The sequence below is a fragment of the Solea senegalensis genome, linkage group LG11 (assembly GCF_019176455.1).
Source record: "Solea senegalensis isolate Sse05_10M linkage group LG11, IFAPA_SoseM_1, whole genome shotgun sequence".
NCBI classification, from domain to species: Eukaryota; Metazoa; Chordata; class Actinopteri; order Pleuronectiformes; family Soleidae; genus Solea; species Solea senegalensis.
This window is the reverse complement of record NC_058031.1, coordinates 20,040,571-20,065,628: the sequence shown is the minus strand read 5'-3', so window position 1 is coordinate 20,065,628 and position 25,058 is coordinate 20,040,571. Positions and strand designations below refer to the sequence as shown.

At 39.2% G+C, this 25,058-nt stretch overlaps 1 protein-coding gene and 1 non-coding gene across 2 annotated transcripts in view; one reads left to right on the top strand and one right to left on the bottom strand.

Moving 5' to 3' along the window:
* The first annotated feature begins 9,041 nt into the window (after window positions 1-9,041).
* On the top strand, window positions 9,042-9,113 carry trnaq-uug. The gene has a single exon. It is a non-coding gene; the product is annotated as a tRNA-Gln (tRNA).
* A 2,993-nt stretch (window positions 9,114-12,106) lies between these two features.
* The window catches only part of calcrl2 (calcitonin receptor-like 2), a 29,654-nt gene continuing 16,702 nt past the window's right edge, over window positions 12,107-25,058 (bottom strand). The window contains exons 2-13 of the mRNA XM_044039207.1: window positions 24,880-24,937; window positions 24,173-24,347; window positions 20,396-20,503; window positions 19,620-19,732; window positions 18,830-18,921; window positions 18,219-18,345; window positions 17,899-18,052; window positions 14,816-14,876; window positions 14,431-14,497; window positions 13,478-13,696; window positions 13,238-13,279; window positions 12,107-13,018 (exon numbers count right to left, since the gene is read on the bottom strand). Coding sequence (XP_043895142.1) covers window positions 12,716-13,018; window positions 13,238-13,279; window positions 13,478-13,696; window positions 14,431-14,497; window positions 14,816-14,876; window positions 17,899-18,052; window positions 18,219-18,345; window positions 18,830-18,921; window positions 19,620-19,732; window positions 20,396-20,503; window positions 24,173-24,347; window positions 24,880-24,937 — 1,519 coding nt within the window. The 3' untranslated portion in view covers window positions 12,107-12,715. The remainder of the gene's footprint in view (window positions 13,019-13,237; window positions 13,280-13,477; window positions 13,697-14,430; window positions 14,498-14,815; window positions 14,877-17,898; window positions 18,053-18,218; window positions 18,346-18,829; window positions 18,922-19,619; window positions 19,733-20,395; window positions 20,504-24,172; window positions 24,348-24,879; window positions 24,938-25,058) is intronic.

Genomic DNA, 25,058 nt, shown 5'->3' with positions numbered 1-25,058 from the left:
GCTGAACGTAAAACAGTGTCCGCCATCTTTGCTAACAGTTATGCTAACAGGACTAAGTGTCACTGGTGGGCACATAACAAAGAAAAGAATGAAGACATTTCTCAACTCAGGGGAAACTGAGGTTGGGAAGCACAATTGTTCACTTCCCCTATTCTAGTAATACAAAGCTAGACACTTGGTCCTGTTAGCGTAACTGTTAGCAAAGATGGCGGACACTGTTTACATTCTGGGAATGAGGTCCTGTCCCCCTACGAGTGGGTCTAAAAACTGCAGAATTAGCGTTGTATAATACAAAGCTAAATGCATATGGGTGAAGTATTCCTTTAAGACTGAGTGCCACATAACTGTGTCAGTTCAGGAGTCATATTGAAAACACGTTGCATTCATATACTGTGTGTGTGTGTGTGTGTTTAAATGTATAGTCACAGCAGTTTACATGTGGATGGATTAAGCAGCCAAGTGTGCAGCAGTGTTATGTGTTACAGAGTTTGTCTTCTTAAAATATAGTTCAGGACTCAGAGTAGGTCACAGGCCTGTTTCTGGTATGTGACTCAGATTAAATTTACTTAGTCAAGCCAAGACTGCAACCAAATTGAAAGCAGATAGCTCATAAAAACCTCACCTTGTGTGGGTTATTTATTGTTTTTAACACATGGTTAGAAGGGAGAGTTCACTTTCACTGTATATATACTACATTGCATGTGTGTAAGACAGTTTCAATTGTTTGCTCATGTTACACGTGTGTGTGTGTGTGTGTGAGCTTTATGAAACACGACAGATTGAAAGCCTATATTAATTAATTTTACAGTATTACAACATTAAGTTCATGCAGCGTTACACAATAAATTACTGACATGTATCAAAGTGTTTATGTTTATTGGTGCACATATAAACGTTGGTCACAATGACACAATCACTGCATGTATTGTAACATATTAGAATGATAGAGTATGTCAATAGAATTTTCTACTATAACTATATGTGTCTTTGTCAACAATAAAATGTCATTTATGACTTTTGTGAGGCACTTTGTGACACATTTTATATACAAATATTGTGAATGACGATGTCAGTGGTATCACAATGTCAGTTGGCCAGGTGTCGATCTTAAATAATTATTTAAAAAATTTTTTAAATAATTATTTCAATTCTTTGAAGAAATATGACTGATTATTTGGTTTAATCGTATTATTGATACTTGAAAGGATGAGCAATAAAACACTTTGAAGGGGCTTCAGTCATTCTTGATTAGTTATAAACAGGATTGGACCATGGTTATAGTATGCAACCGTCAATTGACTGACTTTTAGTGTATTGTGTTATGTATAGTGTATTGAGTATATTGCACACTGTGTGAATGATTGAACAATAATGAAATACAGTATGTTGAAACATGTTTCCTTCTATAGGCCAAGCCCTCGGGCTGCTTTTGACTTAGCTGGAGTCTGAATGCATGCCATAAAATCTATGAAGACAGTTACGAAACAAATCCACTCCAATCTAATTTATTTATGAAGCAGGCTTCATGTGCAGCACAAATGCTGATAAACAAATTGTAAATATGCTTATTTAAGCACAACGGCCTACGTACGACTGCTCCATGTAAAGATTTCTTTAACAGCTTAGAAGGAATGTGGCAACTTCTTGGGACACTTAAAGGAAAAATAATGTAAATGTTTGATTTCAATTCAAACCAGGGTGACCTAAAGACTAAGCCAACATATAAGCTGATTTTGCCCAAAGTGCTATATATTATTGTAAATCAGACGTTATATGATTAAGTCACTGCACTGCAGGGTTGGACAGTAACTGCTGATGTGGCATGGGCTTCATTTCAGGCCACAAAGAAAGGTGTAGGTTGGTAACGATCCCTTGGACTGCACTGCTGCAGCCTTTTATTCTCTACATTGATTCCAGCACAGGAAGTAGATATATGGGATTGCTCTAACAAAAAGGACAAAATAACACACTGAAGACAGTGATTGGGAAACATGGTGGACATGTTTTATCAGCGTGGTCCTTTCAGCAAACATGCAGTCGTTATTTGAGATGGAGATAGAAAAAAAAACAAAAAAAACCCTTGTGATAGTGATGTCATTAAAGTAGCTGTGCTCAGCTCATATAAGTCAAGACTGTGCCACAATGAGCCAGCAGGGACCCTGAAACTGAGGCAGCCAAATGGAACTCAGCCATCACTAATTTCATTACTTACACCTGTGATTTTCCTACTGTGACCTGCTAAAACACACACATTTTGTTGTGGGGTTACTTCATAGTTACCCCTTAAAGCTGCAGTAGGCAGAATAGTTTTGTTCACAGGTTATTGAAAGATTGATGTGTTAACACACGTTTAATATATTTGTAGACTCTCTTGTTTTAGGTTTTGTTGCAGCGCAGTAAGTTGTTGCTGGTGCTGGAGCAGGGACCTTTCCACCAAAGCAAACTGTATGCAATGCAGCTGTAGAACATCCCATAACATCTGCTCTCTCTCTCTCTCTGAACTCAACTGTGTTGGTCAAAGTCTCCCATTACAAGCCTGATTTCTTCACAGCGTCTACAACTTGTGTCTGACTTTGACTGAAGGTCAGTTTGTTCTGACGGTCTGAGCTCTTCTTGGGCAACAATTTGTTTGGTATCTCGAAATAACACGTTGAATAAACTCGATCAAGCAAACAGACAGATGACAAAAACAAATATATGACCAGGACAAAAAACATATGAGGAGCCTGACCTCAAGACACGAGCTGAGTCAGTAACGCTCACCTCTGCTCAGACTTCCAGCACCGATGTCCCCCGGCTGTTTCCCTCTTGCTTTTACATTGCCCCAGCTGAAGTAAGATGGAGTGTCTTGCGTGAGAAGAGGACACTGCATGACTAGATCACATGTGACAGAGATGCAGTGAGGGAACTTTGCATGTCAACCAGCCGCGAGGGAGAGGAGCATGGGGGGTAGATGGAAGATGGAGGGAACAAAGAACGAGGAGGAGATCAGGAAATTGCCGAGGGAAAAGGCCAGTCATAGCCTTGAGGAACTGAGAGAAAATGGAGGCAGGGGATGTAGTGTTCTCATATAGGCTACTATACATCTTCAGAGAATACATCAGTTATACGAGATAAGAGAGTGAGAAAAAGGAAGAAACCAAAGTAGGCATTGTGTCAATGTGAAAAAAGAAAATCATTAGATGTGGGTCACCATGGGACCACATCACACCCACTGGAGAAAGAGAGTGTGAGAGACGTCAAAATGAGATCAAGAGAGATTATACAGAAAGATCAAAGGTGAGAAGCCGACAGGGGTCAAAGGGTGCTAATCTCGGACTCTGTGTGCTACATAAACAACGTCTCTGCCGTCCTGTCAAGGTTCAAGTCAGGTTGCGTGATCCAAACGGAGCATGTGAGGTCACGTGAGAAAAAAAACACGGCAGGACACCACAGAACAACAAGGGTTCACCAGTGAGTTTATGTGGGTTTGTGCAGCAGAAGTAGAAGTGAGCCAGATCAACAGCTGTGGTCATTTTTTTCCTAGTCCACTTGGAGAAGAGCACGAGCATTTGGTGCCCATGTATCGCTCTGACCCTGCTGACTCAACAAACTGGACAGAGCCTTGAGTGCACCCTTTAGTAGACATACCAAAAAATCCATTTCCACCAAGCAATACTATGCAGTTCAGATTGGTATGGTATGGTTTGGAATGGTGTACAATCCAATCTGTCTTGTTTTTCCATGTGTAGTGCTGCATTCAGCTACGGAAATATGCCTGAAATCATACTAGTGTGACACAGTGAAACTTACTAATAAAGAGAGTGAAAGAAATATACATGAGCCATGTTTCCGTTATGGTACAGTACAGTACAGTTTGGAACAGTAAAGCCTTCGGTCAGGCTTGCGTTTCGACTGAGAATAGTACCGGAGCAGCTGGACCCAAATTGGCACTCACCAGGATTCAACCTCCTTTGGACAGATGAGAAGATGAAGTTTATGCTCTGTCAGCATTAAAGAATTTTTGAAGTTCATGGATGGTATAGGAAGACATAGAATAGCACTTGACAAGGCGCCAACGATTCGCAAGCTAATGTTGTTTTGACACATTGCACTCAATAAATCGATTTCCTTCAAGTGCCTGCACTAAAAGAGCAGGAGTACAATTAAATGTTGCTAAAACCTTAACTTAGTAATGACTGACACCTGAGCACCTGAGGTCAGCTGACTTGCCATCTAATGGAGACAAACCCAACCTTCTGGCACTTTTCCATTACACGGTTCCAGCACCCGACTATTCTATAGTTTTTATATATAAAAACTATATATAGTTTTTTGCTTTTCCATTAGGGATAGTACCTGTAACCTTGTGGTACCTGCTGTGGCGAGGTTCCAAATGAGCTGACACTTAAATGTGACGTCAACAGACCGCCGGCCACTGATTGGTTAGAGAGTGTCGCCACTGGAAGAGTCACAAGCTCGTCATCTGAAGGACAGGAATTAAACCGAACAACGCCGATCTGTAGATTTAGCAAGGAAATTTCTAAAATGTCAGTATCTAACAGAGGAATCTAGTGTATTTAGTGACATTTAACGCTTCGATCATTCAGGAAATACTGAACTAATCTTTTTAATTAGCCGATTCTAACGATTCAGTTACACTGAAAAATAACTGTTTGTGTCGAGTTTGTGTGTTTGTGTCATGTATAAAATGGCAGTTTCGTGCAGCCGCGTTGAGGAGGCACTATAGTAAAACGACAAGCCTGATACTAAATTGAGTAGAGTAGAGCTGAGTATAAAGGAAAATATCCCTTAGTTGACCACTTTACAGTTGAGAAGTCGGAAAAAAATCATGCTCTTAAACTTTGGGCGAGCTATTTTTAGCCACTGTTTGCGATACCAAACGATAGCAACCCTCTACACAGTATTGAGCTCTCACAAACAGTGTAGCAGCATAACTGAGTATAAATGAGTTAAAGTGAAACAAATAAGGCAGAAGTGCACTTAACAGTAATTAGCAGAGTGTGTTTACTGTTGATGCGAGTGTCAGCCATTTGGAACCCTAGGTTGTTCCAGCTGAACCTCGGACTTCCAACTACAACTGGAAGGTGCCTCTATTCAGCCCCTAGCACTTAATAGACTGGGCGCACACAACGGACACTAATACACTACAGGAAATTCACATTTTCAAGAAAGTTCCCCTTACCAGTTTATTTTGGAGTAAATGTTAGGGAAGACTGCAAGCTGAGAAAAAACTGGAGGGAATAAACAACAAGAAAAACTAATTGAAGCTAAAGTTTCCACATGCAGTTTTCACCTGGAACATAAATCTTTCAACCACTAACAAACTTTCTCTGCGGGTAATTTAGGACTCACTGCCTGTCAGTCTCATTCAGTTAAAACCAAACGAGGCAAATCACAGCAGGACACTTCTGGCATGTGAAGTTAAATGGAAGGTAAAACTACTGTTCAGTCCAGCAGGATATAAAAAAATGTCTTTTATCTATATATCTACACATTTCTTGAGATATATGGGGCGTGGAGTAGAGATAATCACATAAATAGTCACAGAGAGGCTTCATATGCTATCAGTGAAAACATTCATGGTTCCCATGAGAACACAAATACATTTAAAAAACAGGCAGCTTGCGTTGTTTTTGCTGTTAATTTTGATTTAATGTTAGCCTATTAGTGTGTTTACTCCCACTATTACTGAAACAAAGCTTTTAAAATTCAATTTATTGCAACACTGCAAGAGAAAACCTACGGTTTTGACCATTGTGTTTTTGAAAAATCTCACAAAGAAGGATTTGACTTCAGCGGTCCAAACGCATTAACATGATAAATGCTTGATTTACCACTGCGATTAGCAGGCTTTTAAAACGGTTAATGGTTGTCACATTGTGTGTAATGGCTAAAATCACATTTCTTTATTGCCTTTCAATGCAATTGTCTTGAGCACAATTATCCAAATGTTTCAGTCTATGAGTAATAGGATTGAATCATGACGGACACGTCTTTTTCTAGCATTTACTTGGCTTTTTGTCTGACTGAACATCCAGCTTGTACAATAGTGAAGGTTTTTGCTTTAATGTGTTTTTTCAAACCAAATAAAAAAATCCCATGGGCATTCGAATTTATGCAAATATTAATTCCAGTATGGCAAATTACCTTTTTTATATTAAACTCTCTTGGTTTCATGTTCTCCTTGTAACATTTCAACTATAGGAGAACTCAACTTTTAACTTTTTTAGAAAGAGTTACATTTCACAAGTGAGCAAATGTATCTGGGAAAAAACACTGAGCACTGAGGCAGGGTCAAACACAAGCACAGTCATATACCGAGGACATAAACACAAAGGACAATTGTAGGAGGTTTACCAAGAACACACAAGATGACCTGACAGGGAACAAAGAGAAACACTGAGACTAAAAGATGAGGAGACATTGAGGCACAGGTGAAAACAACTAGGAACAGGTGGGAGAAATCAAAGCGGCGGGGAAACACAGAGGGACATGAAGCAAAACTAGTACACGACTAACAACAATTAAACTAGTCAAGATACAAAAGCAGAGAAATCACGGCAGGCAGTGGCATAACAACTTAATATAAGTCTCACCCCCAATGTGAAAAATGATAACTTACATGAAATGAAGTGAGCTCTAGAAACACGAGCCTCTTTGACTGCAGTAGCATCACCCCAGTCTTCTCTTCTGTAGGGATTCTGAAGAACTGCCATCTACGCTACAAGTAGGCATCTCATGTGTTGGACTGTTTGGTACAAGTTAATGGTACAAGTGTGTGTTTTCTGACCCCAAACTGTGCGCACATATTTCTCGCCATACAACAATTCCCTGATTCAACGCCGCTTTATGACGTCATCAAACATAGGTCTTCTGTTATGGTTCATATTGAGAGACCCCTAGTGGTAGAATTTACATACTGTGCTTTTACACAGCTAAAATCTGTTTTTCCTTGTGCCATGAGGGGTGAGCATCTGTGTCACAGGCTGGTGTCAGTGTCAATATTTCATACAAGCTTACTTACAAGCTTAAACCCAGAAACTATTACATCTACATTTTTTCTGGCGGTGGTCAAACTTCTAAAAAGCTTCTGGGAGATCAGAGTCAATTGCATACTTGTCCTGATAGCTGATTAAAACACTCTGCGTCAACAGAATCTCAAAGTGGAGCAAAGGTAAATGCACTGTTTGTTTGAACTGTGTCTTGGTCAGGTTGTAAAAAAAAACGCTTTGTACTGAGCCGATAGTCGAGTGTTACGGCGGCAATAGTAAAACAGCAGTTGTAGTAAATGACAAATTTCCGCCTAGTGGTTGCTTACTTAGAGCTGACCACCAGTTTCATACTCATATAACTTGACTTAAACAGAATGTAATGTTCACCATCACAACACTGAGGTCCGACTTATGTCCACACTAATTTGAGCACCTGATCCGTGAGGTTTGGAATTATTCTCTCGAAGTCTTCAAAGATAAAGCATTTACAAAACTGGATCATCCTGAGAATTCCCAGCATTCCTGAGATAAAACATTCACGAGGTATAATGTGTGATTTCTATGACGTTAACCTTTGACCCTCCCGAGCAGATGGACCACCAGAGAACATACTGTCTCCAGCCACAGCTGTCGCTGGTGCAGGGTGGCTTAGAAAAGTATAAAACTGCAGAATGTGATGAACCTCGACATGAAATGTTAAGAATATTGTTGATTGGTTTTCCCTGAGATGTATCACACCACAATTTCTTACCAAACCACATAATTGACTCTCAATTTTTTTTTAATAAGAAGCAAAATAGTTTGCTCTTCATATATTCTCATAGAGGACTGAGTGTTTTGGATCATTCTGTGAAGTCACATAGCTGTGTCTTTAAACACTGAAGTCATTTAACATTAACTACTTGCTGTGTGATTGACCTACTTCCAGCTGCGTGTGGTATTTAGGTTGAACCAGCGATGACAAAAGTCCAACAGCCTCACATGCAACTTCATTGATTTCGTTCACATTCCCACAATCCATCAGATTGATTAAACCCCTGTCCGCCGTAGCTAGTGTGTACATGTGTGTGTGTGTGTTTTCTCACTGGTCTTTAATGGGGCTAACAGAACAGCAGGTCAAGAGGAAATAATGTACTCACGTGTAAAGGATTGTGATGACAGAGCTGGGAGTGTGTGCATTAAGCTGCTGGTATAGACTAAGCTGTGGGACATCATGTGAACGTGTCCACACAGCACCACCTCTTTTCTCAGCGTGGATGGAGGTTTAAGGGCCAGGCTCACAGACACACAGTCAAAACATCTGAGCCACTGTGCTCAACAATATACTGTGGGAATCTGAATTGATTTTAGGTTGTGTTCAAATATAATTCAGCCCTACTTAGACACCCAGTGTGGTGCAAACTAAAGTGAGCATCAAACAATAACAGGAGTGTATATGTGTATGAAATGAAAAGCATACAGTGAAAGACAGAGGATAGATAATAGTGCAAATGAAGCAGCTCATGCATCACAAAGACACAAAGAGAGTTCGAAAAAAGTGATAATAGTGCAAATGAAGCAGCTCATGCATCACAAAGACACAAAGAGAGTTCGAAAAAAGTATACAATATAAATAAACTCGATAGATAGACTCGATAGATAGATAGATAGATAGATAGATAGATAGGCCCTCTGCTGCCCCCGTGTGGCCATTTTATTTGTAAAAAAAAACACAAAATGTCCTTACCACAACCATGCGAAGTAACGTAGCAGATGAAATGTTCTTCTTTAGTGCTTGGTGGCAGCTGCTACCGTCATGTTGCATTAATGCCTCCTTCGAAATTCGATAAATACATACCATAACGTTGCGTCACGTCCGCGTTGTACGCAAGTCAAGCGAAACGTTGTAGTAGTACGAACGTTACCAACATTTGCCACAGTTAAGCCGCAAATATTGCTGCCTTCGTTTTCAGTTATGTAGTAACCGTCGATTTTATTAAACATTTTATTGAACTTGTAACTATATCTAACTTTATAACAACAAAGATGGTGCCCATCACACTACCTGGTCCTATGGTGTAATGGTTAGCACTCTGGACTTTGAATCCAGCGATCCGAGTTCAAATCTCGGTAGGACCTCATCCTTTTCCACCCAATACCGAGTGGTTTGTCGATGTTACATTTCAATTTGTAATTTTAAATAAACGACATTCGCGAAGACAATAAATGTATTTATTTATTTATTTATTTATTTATTTATTTATATAAACATACTAGTGTACCCGTTCAACGTCCCGTTTATCTAATAGCCTAGCCTGCCAAGTTGGACATACATTCGTTGCGGTTGTAAATTCACGAAGCAGCACTTTCTTGTATGACAATATCCACCTGAAAACAAGTAAAACATACAAAAAATATTAATGTCAAATTCAGCTGAATGGTTATATGAAGATATAAAAGCAGAGAGGAAATACTCAACTGGCTAAAGACCTAGCTGCCTCAGGCTTCTTCAGTGCATTACAGTATTGCAGCCATGTATTTAGTCATGTTATGTCAGGGCATCTATCAAACATTGCTAAACAAACAAAGCCACACGGTCCAAAAAAACAACTTTATTTCCACACAAGAGCAGCAGCGTTAAATTACAGACAAGTGCGTGAATCGAACATTTCTTTTGACAGTTTATTGGAATGTTTCTCGAATTTCTGTCCATGAGGGCAGTTTCTCTACTGGGCAGCATTGGCAAGATGTGTACAGAGTTGGGCCCTTGACTGTGCAGAAGTGAACATTACTCTTTAATAAAACCACATCATGCTCTCCTGTTTTCTTGCCACGATTATGGTAAATTCCCTATGAGTATACCCTGCTGTATCCACAGTATATTTGCTGCTTGCGCTCTATAAAAGATAAGACTTGCTCACTATTCCAGTCTGCTCTGTGTACATATAGCAAAAACATTCATGAAGGAAAACCTTTTCGTTAGTGATGTGGGAGTTAACAGTACTGTTAACTTTCTTTTTGTATATTTTATTAACAGTTATTAACAAACCATAAGAAACAATATTCTAACAGCCACAGTAACAATAATATAGAATTTGACAAAGCAATGGGTAAATGATAATAATAAAATAATCTCCTTCCCAAGTCAATTTCATAAAAAATAGAACAAAAACACTTATTTTTTCAAAATGTATGCACTAATTTGGCACAGTCTCACAGACTACAAAAAGCTTTATATACAGTATATGTACATATATATATACTGTATATATTCAGCGGAGAAACATTTAAAGATGGTTTTGAAGCCTCACATCAGATTAAGATCCACTGTTTTATAACAATACAATTTATCTCTCAAAACCAGATAAAAATATAACAAATTGTAACCAAAATGATGAAAAGCATGCACATGCCCTGTAGTTACACGCCATATCTGAATCTGCTCCGTGTGTGAACCCAGGCATTGTCAAGGAAGTGATTCAGAATTACAGACTTTGAGCGAGTGAAATGATTGCTGCACTCCAACTCTCTATTGTGTCTGTACACAAAGCTGGTCTCCTAGTTTGAATTAGAAAAGTCATGACTTATAAGCCACAATGTTTACCACTGCCTCATAGGCTGTGGAAACAAACTATGAAAGACAGAATCCATTTTAGCTTTGCAAAAACATTTTTTTTATCTATTTTTTAACTATTTATATAGGCAAATTGTGATTATAAAACGACAAAAAATGTGGCTCTATTAGCTATGTTAATGATGTAAGACAAAGGATGACAACCAGCAGTGAAGTTTAGGGAAAAAAGGGTGTCGTAACCCTCTTAGAAGGTAAATGTACATCACTTCCCTGAGGGCAATGTACCCGCAACCCAAACTCAGCCGTGCTAATTGTGTTTTTCTGTCTGCGCCAGTCAACTGGGAATCCTTTATTTAATTAACTAAGAACAAGTGTAGCTTTCCGGCTATATGTCTGAGACACCATTCTTATCAACCTCCTTCAAGCCATACCTGCCGCTATTTTGTCAACAATCACAGCCTTCAGGGAGGTTTCCAGCTATACATGAACAGGCAAACATATCTAAAACATACAATGTCAATGTCATTTTTTTTCCGAGGGCTGTTGAAAGGGTGAAGTCTAAGAATCAATCTCACATTTTGACCTATGCTCTTAAACAAGCCTTAAATGCCACCATCTTAGGCCTTGTCTACTCTTTGATATGTACATTTTGGGTTGGTTTTCCAAGTAAACTCTTTTACCAAAAAAACAAAACTCTGAGGCAAAAAGCTTTGTTTGGTGCAATGTGACAAGGAAACCAAACTACCACTGCATAAACACATGGCACTGCAAAGAAGAGCCAGCTCATCTCGACAGGAGTCATGTGTTCACCTACATCTGAAGGACAAAGGACACATTTTTGTCGACGAGAATGTACACATTCTTGTTGGTGTGTGAAAGAGGAGTGAAAGAAGCTGTCCATGTCAACCTGGAGAAAGCGCTGGCCTAAGACACCAACGATCTGTAGCCTACAATGCTGTCCTGAGCTCTCTTCCAAAAAGGAACAACACATGTGAACTCCTACAACCTCGTTCACACGTTGCCTCAGGTGAAACTTGCAACCTGAAACTGCATTGTTTATCATAACAACTCCCGAGCCAGGTTTCTAGCCTTCAGAGGCTAAATGGCTATGGATTTTTCCACCTGTTAGTCAGAACTGAAGAAGGATGAGAGGTGAAACGTCTTCAACTTAACGATGACTTTGACCTGGATGACTGCGAAGCCTCACATAATACCTCAGTGTATGTTCTTTTTATGTGTGATAGGAAGGAAACACATCTATCTCCCCCTCACCTGCCCACAGGAGTGCCCCAAGGCTAAGTGTTGGGGCCCCTTCTTTTTGTAACACACACCACCTCCTTGGCCTAATTATAAATACATGGCTTATGATTATCCTTATGCTTGCCTGCTGATTAACTTCTGGGAATGCAAGGGTGGAGTGGCTCAGTGGTTAAGACCCTACCTTGTGTACCAAAGACATCATGGTCGCGAGTTTGATTCCACCCCTGGCTAATTGTACTTGATTCCATTGTAAGTCGCTTTGGATAAAAGCGTCTGGTAAATGACATGTAATGCAAGGAATATTATGTGTCATTCAAGGCACTAACTGACTGATAATTTCAGTTACTTGCCAACAGGAAATCAGAAATCAAATGTGAACTATTATTTGGTTTGCTTTTATGATGATTCACCCAGTTAATACGATGATTACCTCAGAGTGCTGTCGTTTTTTTTTATTCTCTGAAAAGAGCTGAGATGGGAAGCCTGGGTTTCCAGTGAACAACAATGACCATATTTCTTAGAAAAAAGCATATATGTGCGTGTGTGTGTGTGTGTGTGTGTGTGTGTGATCACATGCTTAGGCAATGGCATCCATTGGTCTGATGTACAGGTAAAGCGTTTAACAGATTTCACAAACACTAACATAAATAGATAAATTGACTTAAAGAAACACATTGTTACATAAGGATTAGGATAACAGCACATTATAATTGAATCTACTCTTCAGTTTCCAAGAACTGAAAAAGTTGCTTTAAAAATGTGTGTGAACACAACATGCTTTTTAAGTGCTCTTCAGATATTAAGGATCTTATATACATACATACAGTGCCCGATCAGTTAACCTTTGTTTTGAAAACAAACACCCTACAGAGTCAGTCTTTCTGTGTCACCTCCATGCTTTGAACTGTCAGATGTCGGTGGTCTCCAGCTTGTTGAGCATCTCCAACTCCCCGTTGCTGCAAGTGCTGTTGTTCTTTTTCTGCCCGTTGACTTTCTGCTGCACCTTGGACAGAGAGAAGCCGCTTTTCCTTTGTTCAGCCGGCACAGCAGCAGCAGGCGGCTCAAAGCTGATGGTGGCACGGCTAGTTTCGGTGATGGAGGAGTTATTGTGGGAGTTGAAGTGGCTGTTGGAGTTGGGTGCTTCTCCCCAGCCTATTTTGCTCCTGGCAAACTTCAGCTGAGTCCACTTCCTCCGCAGTGCTGCCTGCGCCTGGACATCCGAAATATCAGTTCAGTAAAAGACAAAATGCAAGATCAGGGTCTTCACATGAAAATAAACATGTTACTTTATGCTACTTTTAACTCTATTTAGACTGACAAGCCATGCAGTATAATACCTTTTACATACAACAGATGCACCTGAGGTCAATGTCAATGTCTAGCAGTTAATCGTGTCATCTACTAGAATAGCAATATATTTTTAACATACCTCAGCATTGCAGAAACAGAAGATAATTGCCACCAGGAGTCCCTGCAAAATGGTGAAAAATAGATGAATTATTCACACAAATAGAGCTGTCAGTGAGATTATTTCTGTCTGATTCAAATGAAAGAGGAACAAGTGGTTCTATCATATATTGGAGTTGAAAATTAACATTTTAAGGGTTTAACATTTAAAGGGTTTGTGTCACATAATGGTCTGAATGGCTTTCTGTGCAGTGGACGTTACCTGGAAATGGCTGAAGATATTTAGAAAAAAATCATAGATGGCACGGCTGATGCGTTCCTCGGGCATCCAGGGGCAAAGGATGAACTGGACTCCCAGGAGAGGGATGAGGATGAGGGTGGCTCGCACTGCCTTCATGTAGGCCGTGGACTCGGCGCAGTGCGTCTCCTTCAGCTTGGTGATCAGAACTCGGACGATGTTCAGGAGAAATAAAAAGTTCACCTGTGTGTATTGACGGTGGGTGAGAAAAGAGACATTATTTATACGTATTTATATTCTTACTGAGTCTGTATATACAATATTCACTATATTTATTCATGCATCGACCTGCAACACTTCTCTAGCCTTCATTCGTTGTATATAATGTACATAACTTTTTTGGTTCATAATGCTTTTCTGTTTACCTTTCTTTACTCCCTTGCTTGTTTTGTGTTGTCTAATTTTGCTGCCTGCACACATCTATCTTAACTGTTTTTTGCTGCTGTAACAAGTTCATCTCCCATTTGAGGGAAAAAGTATATCTTATCTTATCTTATCTTATCGTATCTTAAAACTAATCAAAAGTAACTAATTTAACCTTGGTGTAGACACAATGTGATGCACTTTACATCACGGCTACGCCACTAAAGCAAGCGATGGAGTTCAGGTTAAGGAATTAAACCCAATTCTATGAAGCATTGTGAGGTAATGAGATAGTGGAACACATGTTTCAAGAGAATGGTTGGAATATGGATGTAGATTTGTGTGGGGTTAAGTCTCGGATCGTGACAGTAGCAGTGTTTTGGTGACAGAAGTTACACACTGGACCTTTAAGTGGTGAACTATTATCAATTATTTGTCCCTGCCATACACACTGAGTCTTCTTATGTGTGTTTACTGCATACTGAAACTGACTGTGTGCTTACATCTGCAGTGTGGAGTTTCAGGTAAAAGGAAACGACGTAGTCATTACTCACAAACAGTGCCGCTTGAATGGGTCCATGGATGATGTAGAGCAACTGAGTGTGTGAGCTGATCCAACATCTAAAACACACACACACACACAAACAACTCTAAACTCAAACTGAAAGTCCTGACTGTGTCTAAGGTGATGTAAAAAAAAAAGGCCCAGGGGCATAGTTGAAAGCTTGTATCACTCATCAGTAGCACGAGACTCAGCAAAGAAAGAGCTCACAGAAATTCCACTTGCTGAGGCAAATCAATACTAATACCTCTCAGGGGTATTAGCTGGAAACAGAGGAGAAGAGAGCAACAGGAAAGCAGAAAGAGGGGAAACTACTCTTGAGATTCAGGGGAGTAAACATGTGTAACATGTACAATTATCTCAGAGCTTCATCTTACGTGTCGTCATAGAATAACCCGCGAGCCACAGCATATGTCGCTGCAGGAACGATGGGGAAACCTGGGGATGAAAGACGGAGAGAGAGGAAGGAGAGAGAGACAGAAGAATCTGAATTACATCCTGAGATTTCCAGCTACATCACAAACATGATGAGTTAACATCTTAAAGTGGACATATTATACCCTATTTCCCCCATTAAAATAGTTCCCTGGTGTCCTAATGAACATGTCAGTGACATGCTTTGGTCAAAATACCATAAGGATGAAGAATCATAGTAGTTCAATAACCCTGCTAAACCCGCCCCTTTCAGAAGGCTCGGTTTTCGTGCAAGGTCCCTTTATATGCAAATGAGACACAGGCAAACACACACCCACTTCTTCCAGGGGGTTTCTGATTTGTCCTCTTTACAGCGCTTTACAGCTCTATTCGTCTCCCCCTCCCTCCACTAGTTCTCTGACAATATCAACATGGCAGCGTGCGCAGAAAACAGCGAGAGTGCCGTCACAGGAAGAGACGTCCTACATAAGGATCGAGCCGAACAGTGCCGAACTGTAAATCTGTTAAAAACACTTATGAACAGAACTGCTGATCACCACCGCTGATCGCCAGCGGCGCGCTGAATAAACTGTATGTTGCTGTATCAGACCGGAGACTGTGCTCCGGAGACCTCACCACCGCTGACCACCTCCGGTGCTCCGGCGAGCTGGCGATCACCGTGTAACGCGCTACCGCTGTATCAGACAGTCTCCGGTCTGATACAGCAACATACAGTTTATTCAGCACGCCGCAGTTTAGGCTATCGGTGACACAGAGAGTGTAGCACCGCTGCACAGAGAGTGCAGCACCGCTGATCGTCAGCGGCGAGCTGCATAAACAGCTGCTTTATGTGATTGTATCAGACTGAGTCTGTGCTCCGGTCATGGAGGACGTACTGAACAAATATGTTTAATTAGGACGTGTCAGAATGGTCAGTTATGAGCTCTATGTGATCTTTTCTTAACAATGTGTGTGTTTGTACGTCGGTGAAATACGTCCCCTGACTAAATACGGCGACCACTGGCCGCAGTCTGATGCGAAGTGGTGCGAACACAAGTTTGCTGACTTTGTCCGGCACATTAGCTTCATATATAAAATCCTCTGTAAAACACTGTGCTCCACTGTGCAGCCACCAACAGCACACTTGTCCCTCCACGTTGACATAATACCGCTCTTCCTCCCTTCGCCTGCACTCTCGCAGGGACAAGGTGGAGCTAAGGTGGAGCTTGCGAAGTAAACGTACTGGTGGGGCGGTAACATTCGCGGTGAAATGCGCATGCTGACGTCATAAGCGCAGGGAATTCAACATCGAGCGTTTTATCGCCTATACTTACACTAAGCGGAACCACGAAAACATGACTGAGTATTGTTTTTCCACACTTTGGCGACTGGTAGGGCCCCCAGAGTCCCAAATATCAGTATTAAAATGGTTAAAAAGTTGATTTGGCATAATATGTCCCCTTTAAAGGTGTAATTTAACATTGTATTCACGCTCATTCAATGAAGGGAAAAGAGTTGAGATGTGGAGTTTGATGCCATTTTCATGTCTCACCATTCGTAAGCCAAGAGTGGCAGTATGGAAATCTGGCTCTGTACACATCGACTGCATTTAGAAATCGGTGAAATCTTTGGGTAGAGAAATTGGGGCCAATGTTGAACTCTTTCAAACCTCCACCACATGAAAAGCGAGGTCCATTTTAGTCCATAGTTTTTTATGTTAGTCGATGAGGAAATACTCCTTCTTCAGTACAGTTTGAAGTCTTCTTCAAAATTGTCATTATTTTTTAAATTATAGTCCCATTTTGAATAAAATAGACAATTAATCATTATGTGCTTTAGGGTGTGGTGTGACTGACGGTAAGATCCACCCTCTCATTGCAATATTTTCCATGACTGAGTTAAAAATAAAGGAATGACGTGCCATGCTCATTACAGGATGGTTACTAATGAAAAAATGTCATAAAAATATGTGAGCTTTCAAGAGACATAAGATACTCAACTTCTAAAGCATAAGTGCTGGCTGAAAATGGTTGCACAGGCACAACAGCTGAAAGCCTGGATGAGAGTTTCTCATGAAAAGAACACTTGCACAGAACACACAGCTGTCACAATTACATTTTTGATGTTGGAAAATGGATGCTTTCAGCACAGTAAAATATATAGGCTACCTGTGAAGCTGCATTTATACACCCATATAGCATAATTACATAAATGGTTTACATTATATAAAGCTCCACTGCGGAGCCTCTATCATGCCCCTGTGGACTAAGAGAGAGATAGAAATGATGTCTGCTTTGACAGCAAATAAACTTTTGTCTACAGTACATCAGTAAATGATGTGCTGTATATTGTCCCATGTGCAATCATCAGCCTTTTGTGCAGCTTCAAAGGTAACACAAATGTTGTATTTTATTTTGAAAGAATTACTGCTAAAATGAAAGATAACAAAATGTGCATTTTATTTTGAAAGAATTACTACTAAAAGGAAAGGTATCATAAAAATGTGTATTTTATTTTGAAAGAATTACTACTAGAATGAAAGTTAATATTTTCTGTATATTTTGAAATAATTACTTCTAAAATGAAAGATAACAAATGTGTATTTTATTTTGAAAGAATAACTACTAAAATCAAAGATAACATAACTTGTGTATTTTATTTTGAAATAATTACTACTAAAATTAAAGATAACAATGTGTATTTTATTTTGAAAGAATTACTTCTAAAATGAAAGATTACAAAATGTGTATTTTGACTAAATTGAAAGATAACATAAACATGTGTATTTTATTTTGAAAGAATAACTACTGAAATGAAAGATAACCTAAAAATGTGTATTCTATTTTAAAATAATTACTACTGAAATGAAAGATAACATAAAAATGTGTATTTTATTTTGAAATAATTACTACTAAAATGAAAGATAATGCAGAAAAGTGTATTTTATTTTGAAAGAATTACTACCCAAACATGACCACAAGATGGAAGCATCTCACACTAAAACACCACAGGAACATGGCAGTGAAACGTCTCCAGACTCACTCACCCCATCCCAGGACGTAATACCAGAAGAGCTGCTGCTCGCCAACAAACACGGCCACGATGATGAGCGTGTGGAGGTAGATGCCTTCACACAGCATCCAGAAGTAATTGGAAATGGATGCATATTGAATCAATGCGGCCAGGACTTTACAGCCCACCTGAGGAACAGGAAACAGTAAAACCTTTAAATGTGTCATGATGGAAATGAACTCCCACTTCCACTCTTTTTTTATGTCGTTACAGCCATGTGTGTGTGAGATAAATACATAGTGAACTGTAATCCATTAGTGTCTCTACGATATGATATATGATGCAGCGGCTCACCGGGTCGCTGGCGTTTATGGTCTGGTTATTGGCAGTGAGCGAGAGCCACATTATTGTGACAATGGAGTTAAAGATGAAGGAGAGGAACATGTTCTTGTGGAGGGAGATTCTCTGGCAGCTGAGACTCCTAAAAGACAGAAGCAATCATTTATTAGTTATTGGCTTTTAAATGTTCACATGAATATTCCATTACATACTCTATACATTGAATACATACCTTCCAGGACCAATTAGAGCATGAGAAAAGTAGTGTAAACATAAAAAACTTGTACCAGACAACAGACAACTAAGACACTGCAATAAAAAAAAAAAAATTGCACTTATGACTAGCACTTCATAGTTTGTTCTACTTGAAGCTCGTACTTACTTCTAGCTCTTATTTGTACCCAAATGTTTAAATGCACTTTTGTAAGTCGCTTTGGATAAAAGCGTCTGCTAAATGACATGTAATGTAATGTAAAATGCAATAAATAGTACTAGTAGAGTGCTGTACTTTTTATGGCAACTGCTGCCCTTGACACGCACTGCCCTCCAAAGGCAACAAATATGACAGAAAAGGTAAAACACAAGGTCAATCAGACCAGACACAAGAAAACTGTCATTAGACTCACTTGAAGTAGGAGAAGATGATCAGACAGATAATCAGCGAGACAATAGACAGACCATGACCCACCATAGCCAGGTAGTAGAGACTGATGGCAAACTGTAGACAGAACGATATAATAACATGATAAATAGAGATTACATTAAAAACAGTTGGTGTTTACATAAGGAAACCTCCGTACAGGGAACATGTGCGAACAATTATGTGTTTCCTGACTGGTTATGTATTTAGATACATTAAAGTGAAATTTCTATTTCTTTGACTTTGTTAAAAGATCTGGATCTGTAGATTCTAGATATATAATATGAGGATGAAGGGAGAAATTAGTTTTCCTTTATTATGTCTAACTGTTGCATAGAAAGAAAATACGGACAACTAAAAGACCACAAGAACATTACATGATCTGGCTGTTACGGAATTTGATCAGATCTACAAAGAAGATAATAAAAAACATAATAGAGCGAGTTGTTTGCAGTAGTTTATGCTCTCCTGTGTGATTCACCGAGTGTAGACTGCGGTTTAATTGCGGGGTCATGTTCTTCTGTATGAGATCCAAGCATGTGTCGTGTAACTTCTGAAGATCAGATATCAACATCTGTTAAACACCCTTCTGGTGTTGTTTCCTGTGGTCGGCTTAGATTTCCACATCATGCCGATGCATAAGTGCGCTGTTGCACTTTGCATTTTGCCCTTTCACAGTTAACAAAAAAATACTCAAGCAAAAGTGCTGGACTTAACAGCAGTAATCTAAAGTTGTTGATTTTCATACACAGAACTCTCACTCCATTGTGTTTTACCTTGAGTTTATCTTTGGTGTAGGCCTGACACTGGGTGTAGTTGGTCCACACTCTGTTGCTCTCTGGATGATGGAACCACTGGCCATCAGGATTACACACTTTGGTAACCTTCTCTGTTGAATACAACATTAAAACTTGTGAAAATATTCATAGCTGTTCGATTTCGGTGACCTCAGGTGCAAAAAAGACTATTTTAAAACTCACAGTAAATGAAATCTGGTCTTATTTATGAACTTTGCATGAGTTGACTTTCTTCTTTCTAAGACTTTCTGATATTTGGACGTTTGGGACTTTATTTTTTAATGGTACAGTGTGTAAAATGTATTGGTGAAGTAGCATGTTGCCCCTGAATATCTGTCAAATCACCTTTCAAACGCTCAATCATGGGAAATGAAAAACAACAATTCACACAGTCAAGGGATGTGTACACTTTTTAAAACATTAAGTATGATTATTTTATTTTCACTTTCAGTCATTTTCTTCTTTTTTTTTACACACTGTACCTTTAATACAGAAATTGGTGCTTAAATTCAAGAAACAGAGGGTTTTTTCATGGTTGAGAGAAACATCCTCTTCAGTCCCAAAACTTTAGGCGCCATGTTTGTAAAAGGAAATATCTTACACAAAATTACACACTACACTGATGTAAACCCTGTCATATACTTTATCTCAAAAAGTGCTGAAGAAACAAAATAATATGCCACTAACCAAACACTTCACATCTGGACTGTATGTGGTTCTTCATGTGTGTGTGTGTGTGTGTGTTAAGGCCTCACCAGCTGGGTCAAAGTCATGAAAGTATGCAGGACACATCTGCATGGCAGTCCCTGGACCAGAATCCCCCCAGCACAGCCAGCCGTCCCACGTACGGTTACAGTATGTACCTGCAGGAAGCAGCAACATGGACTTACAGAGCTTAACGTGTGTGTAAAGCAGGGGTCTCACACTCAAAGCACCTGAGGGCCAGTGAGCATCTAGTCTGGTCAAGAAGGGGCCAGTCTAAAAACAGCTGATCAGTAGTGGGTGGGCAACTTGACCTCGAAATAATAACATGATATTCAATCATGACACTGCAATCACTAAAAGTGTGATGATATTTCATAGACTTTCAAAGTAAAAGTGTTTGTTTGGATACTATATGATGTATAGTTTGAAACAAAAAACAGAATTATGATGCAAACTGAATGCACATATAGCGAATTAAGTAAATAATAACATGGGGACAATTTTAATTAAACAAGCTATAATTTAATGTTGAATATCACAACTGTAGCATAAAGATCTTACAAAGAGTCACAACAGTTTCTCTCAAGTCTTCTGTTAAGGATTTTTAAGGCGTGTCTAAAAACGTGACTCCTCCCCTGACACTGTTACAATATGAAAACACTGCTCCTCCTCTACTGCCTTTGGTTTGCTAGTGAGCTGAGGTACTGTAGCCTCAATGCCAAAAATACACAGGAAGGTTCTGACCCTTTATTGAATTGAATTGAAACAGAGAAGAAGAACAGGAAGATGAGCAGACTCCTGCTGTGAAGCTGCAGGTGCCACTGATAGAAAAAGAGGAAGAGAGAAAGAGAGAGTTTGGAGGACTGCGGCTCTGTGTTTGTGTACATGATGTCCTTGAACTGCGACCAAAATGGTGAAAAAGTCACTGTCTACGTGCTTGTTAAACAAGTGGTTTGATACTGGAGCGTTTGTGTTTATTCTCGGTACAAACACTGACGGACAGCCGTGTTCTGCTGCTTTGGTCTGCAGTGTTCTTGTATAGGTATCTTTGTGAGGACCCAAAAAACTTCTGTCACCCCTTAGATGGTTAAGATTAGGGTAAAGGAATGCATTATGTCAATTACTATGAATACTGTGCAAACATGTGTGTGGATGTGTGTGTGTGTGTGTACATGCATTTATATCTTTGTGAGGACATTTTGACCTTGTGGGTAGATTTGGCCTTAACTTTAAAGGGCCTTTTCAGGGCTAAGACTTGGTTAAGGGTTATTGTTAGGCACCTTGTTGTAATAGTTAAGATTTATATCCTCACTAAGATATAAAAACAAGTTTGTGTGTGTGTGCCTCCTCCAGTGGACACGCCCCCAGCATCACAAAGGACAGATTGTTGCTGAATTTTACAGTACATGATTTGAAAACAAATATTTAAACACTTAAATTTGGCAAGATGGTTAGTCATACATTGTCTGTTTGCAACAACAATGGCACAAACAAGAACTGTTCATTATGAAATCTGTGTAATTATACGGCATAATTATAACCCATTAATTTCACAGCGATGTTTGCCCATGTAACGCAACTAACCCTGTCGTGTCCATTTTTCTGTGTTTGCGTGGGATGTGCTGATCTCTGGTGAGGAACTGAGGCGACAACACCCCTGCTCATGCCAAACACCCTGATCTTCTTTTTTTAATCAAAGGAAATCACAATGGACATCACACAGAACTGGATAGAAATAAATCCTCTGTATGAAAATGTTTAACATTAGCAGAAGTAGAAACTAATATCTGAAGCTAAAACTGGACTCATAATGTCTTTTTTTTATTATGGCTGCATCAATTCCAGTGTCAGCATAATAAAAGACAAAACCCAGTCTCCTTTTATTAGACATCACAGGCCTAAACCTTCTGTAAACAGAACTGTGAAACATGCAAAATGGCTGACTGTAACTGCCACTGCCATTATTATACTGTTGACTGTGATTTCAGTATTCAGTATGTTTATTAGTACATATTTAGTTGTTGTATGTCTTTATGCAACACATTATTTAGTGATGTATCCATTTATTTTCTATTGATTATTGTCACTATTTTTACTTCATGTGCCTTTATGTATTTCTAGATTATTGTTTTTGTGTTTGTGTGACTCTGTATGATGAGGTTGGGGTTGAGGAGAGAGTGATAAATGACGATGGATTGTGATAAATGTACAGCATGATGTAAAATACCCTAGTTTAATATCAACTTCTTTTCCTCTGTGCTCTTCTATTAAGAATGGGGGTCGGGTCATTTTGAGCGTTCTTTTTGTCTTATGTGTTGTTGAATCAAAGTTATGATTCATTTTATGTCACATTTTTAGTAGCAATAATTGTGCAGAAGTCACAAAATAGACCATTTTTCATTTTGTTTTGTTGATTTAAAAAAAAAAAACAACCCAAGTGAACTTTGAACTGTGACATATTTCCAAATTTCTCGAATTCAATCCGATTATAAACATTTTGAGTACTTATTGCTCAGGTGTACTTATATACTTGATGATTTTTTTTCATCAAATTGCCTAAGGATATAATACCCTCTGTATATACTGTATGTTTAAAAAGCAGCCAAAATGCTCTGTGTTCTAAGGGTTAACCTGCCTTTTATTGTTAAAAAGAAAACAAAGTGCTGTGTATAAGGCTTTAAAGCAGGGTAACTCAGCCTTGCTCCAGTGGAGCCACAGTCCTGCATGTTCTAGAAGTTTCCCTGCTCCAACACACCTGATTCAAATCAGCTCGTTATCAAGCTCTGCAAAAACCTGATAACGAGCTGTTCATTTGAATCAGGTGTGTTGGAGCGGAGAAACCTCTAAAAACATACAGGGCAGTGGACTGAGAAACCTTGCTTTAAATGTTATTTTGTTTTTTTAAAGAAACAAACTAACCACAACATGGCTGTAAGGACTTATGAGATTTTAACAGTGCGCGTTGTTTAATGAGTCCGTGCTGTCGGCGGCCCACATCAACTGAGAATCATAAAAGGTAGGCACTTGTTTTAGATTTTTAATAAACTGCCAGACTGAATGAGTCATAGATTATCTACTGAACATAAACGGCGTTACACCTACATAAACCACGTGCCCTTACTGCGGCTCGGCCGTCAACAATAGACGGAAGCCTGGCGGTACCAGGCTGCACAGTGGCATGTTGGGAAACGGAGCACAAAATAACATTTCAAAGGCAGCTACTGAGTACTGAGCAAGTGAAGTAGTGGTAAAGAGACAAAGGGCAAGTTTCCTTTCTTTCACACTCACTTCCTCCCTCTCTCCTTCTCCATCTCTCTTTCACTCTTTGTTAATACACAGCACAGCCAGCACTTCATATATCTAAATCTGCTGCTATTAAAAAAGAGTTATCAGCACAATGTCCCATTAAAAATATTAAAACCCTAGTTTTAGTTTTCAGGTGATTATAAACTAATGACAACCCTGTCCTGAATATTAGACTGCATTTCTGCAAATCCCAGTAGACTAGAAACACTGGTTGGTTTATTATATATGGTGTAAATATACTTGGTTTATTTCATGTTACGGAAAAACATCACCCATGATTAATTAAAGAGAAGCGGAATAAGCCTTTTAGACCATGTGTCTCATGCAGTGACTCGTTTTCCTGCCATTAGAAAACTTTTATTATGATTTTATTATTATTATTATTATTTTATCGAGTGTTACGGGAATACAGAAATGTTCTATGCACTGGAACAAAAATAAACCCTACCCTAAAAAAAGACCATTCAGGAGACATTACAGCTGAAACTATGATTTGTTTATAACCAAAACACACTTCCCACCTTCATCTGTCCGCGGTGGATCCGAGATTATCTTCAGGTAACACTCGAACTGAGCGGCCAGGATCTGGTGTCGGGTCGTTCCTAGCACTGTGGATATGTCGCTGAAATTCTCCTGCTGCCCGTGCACTTCTTTTTCAACCACCACCACGGAGCCCACGTCCTCCGCCTGGGACACCTGCGTATAAAAATACACATTTAATCTACAAGCAGTAACAGCATTGGTCATTTCAGTCATATAGTTGAACTATTTTTATGTATAGTTACTCAAAATGTATTTTAGCTGTCCACTATTTTACTAGACAGACATTTGATTCAGTCATGGTTCCTCTATGTCCTCTTTCGTGGGTGTCCTTGTCTATAAGAGTGTGTCTCCCCAGTGACTTTCTTGTTATATGTCATATTTCATTACTTTTTATTGTACCTCTTTGTTTTACACATTCTCTCAGAACTTACATGGAGACTGCCTCCAAGTGAATGTGGTCCCATCCTTCTACACAACAGAGGTGTGACTTCACTGGCTACACAGTACATTTTGCAGTGTTAAATGAACACTGTGAAAAGAGTTAATTTAACACTGTGTCCAAGTGTATTTGGTAGAATTGGTGTTATTTAATTTTTAGTTATTTAATCTTTACATTAGACAGTACTTCTAAAAGCATGTGTAAGAAGAAGAAGTAGAAGAAGGATGATCAATTAGTTGTACTCACCTCTGGGCCCAGCACCAGGGCAACTATCAGTGATATTATTAGAGTCCTCCACATGTCTCTGAAAATGAAAAAAAAGAATAAAAACATTGTCAATTTAAGATATTTTATGCATTTTTTTATATACACATAAAGAAAAAGCTTAAAAAATATGTCTAACTTTTTGACAGATAGACAAATCC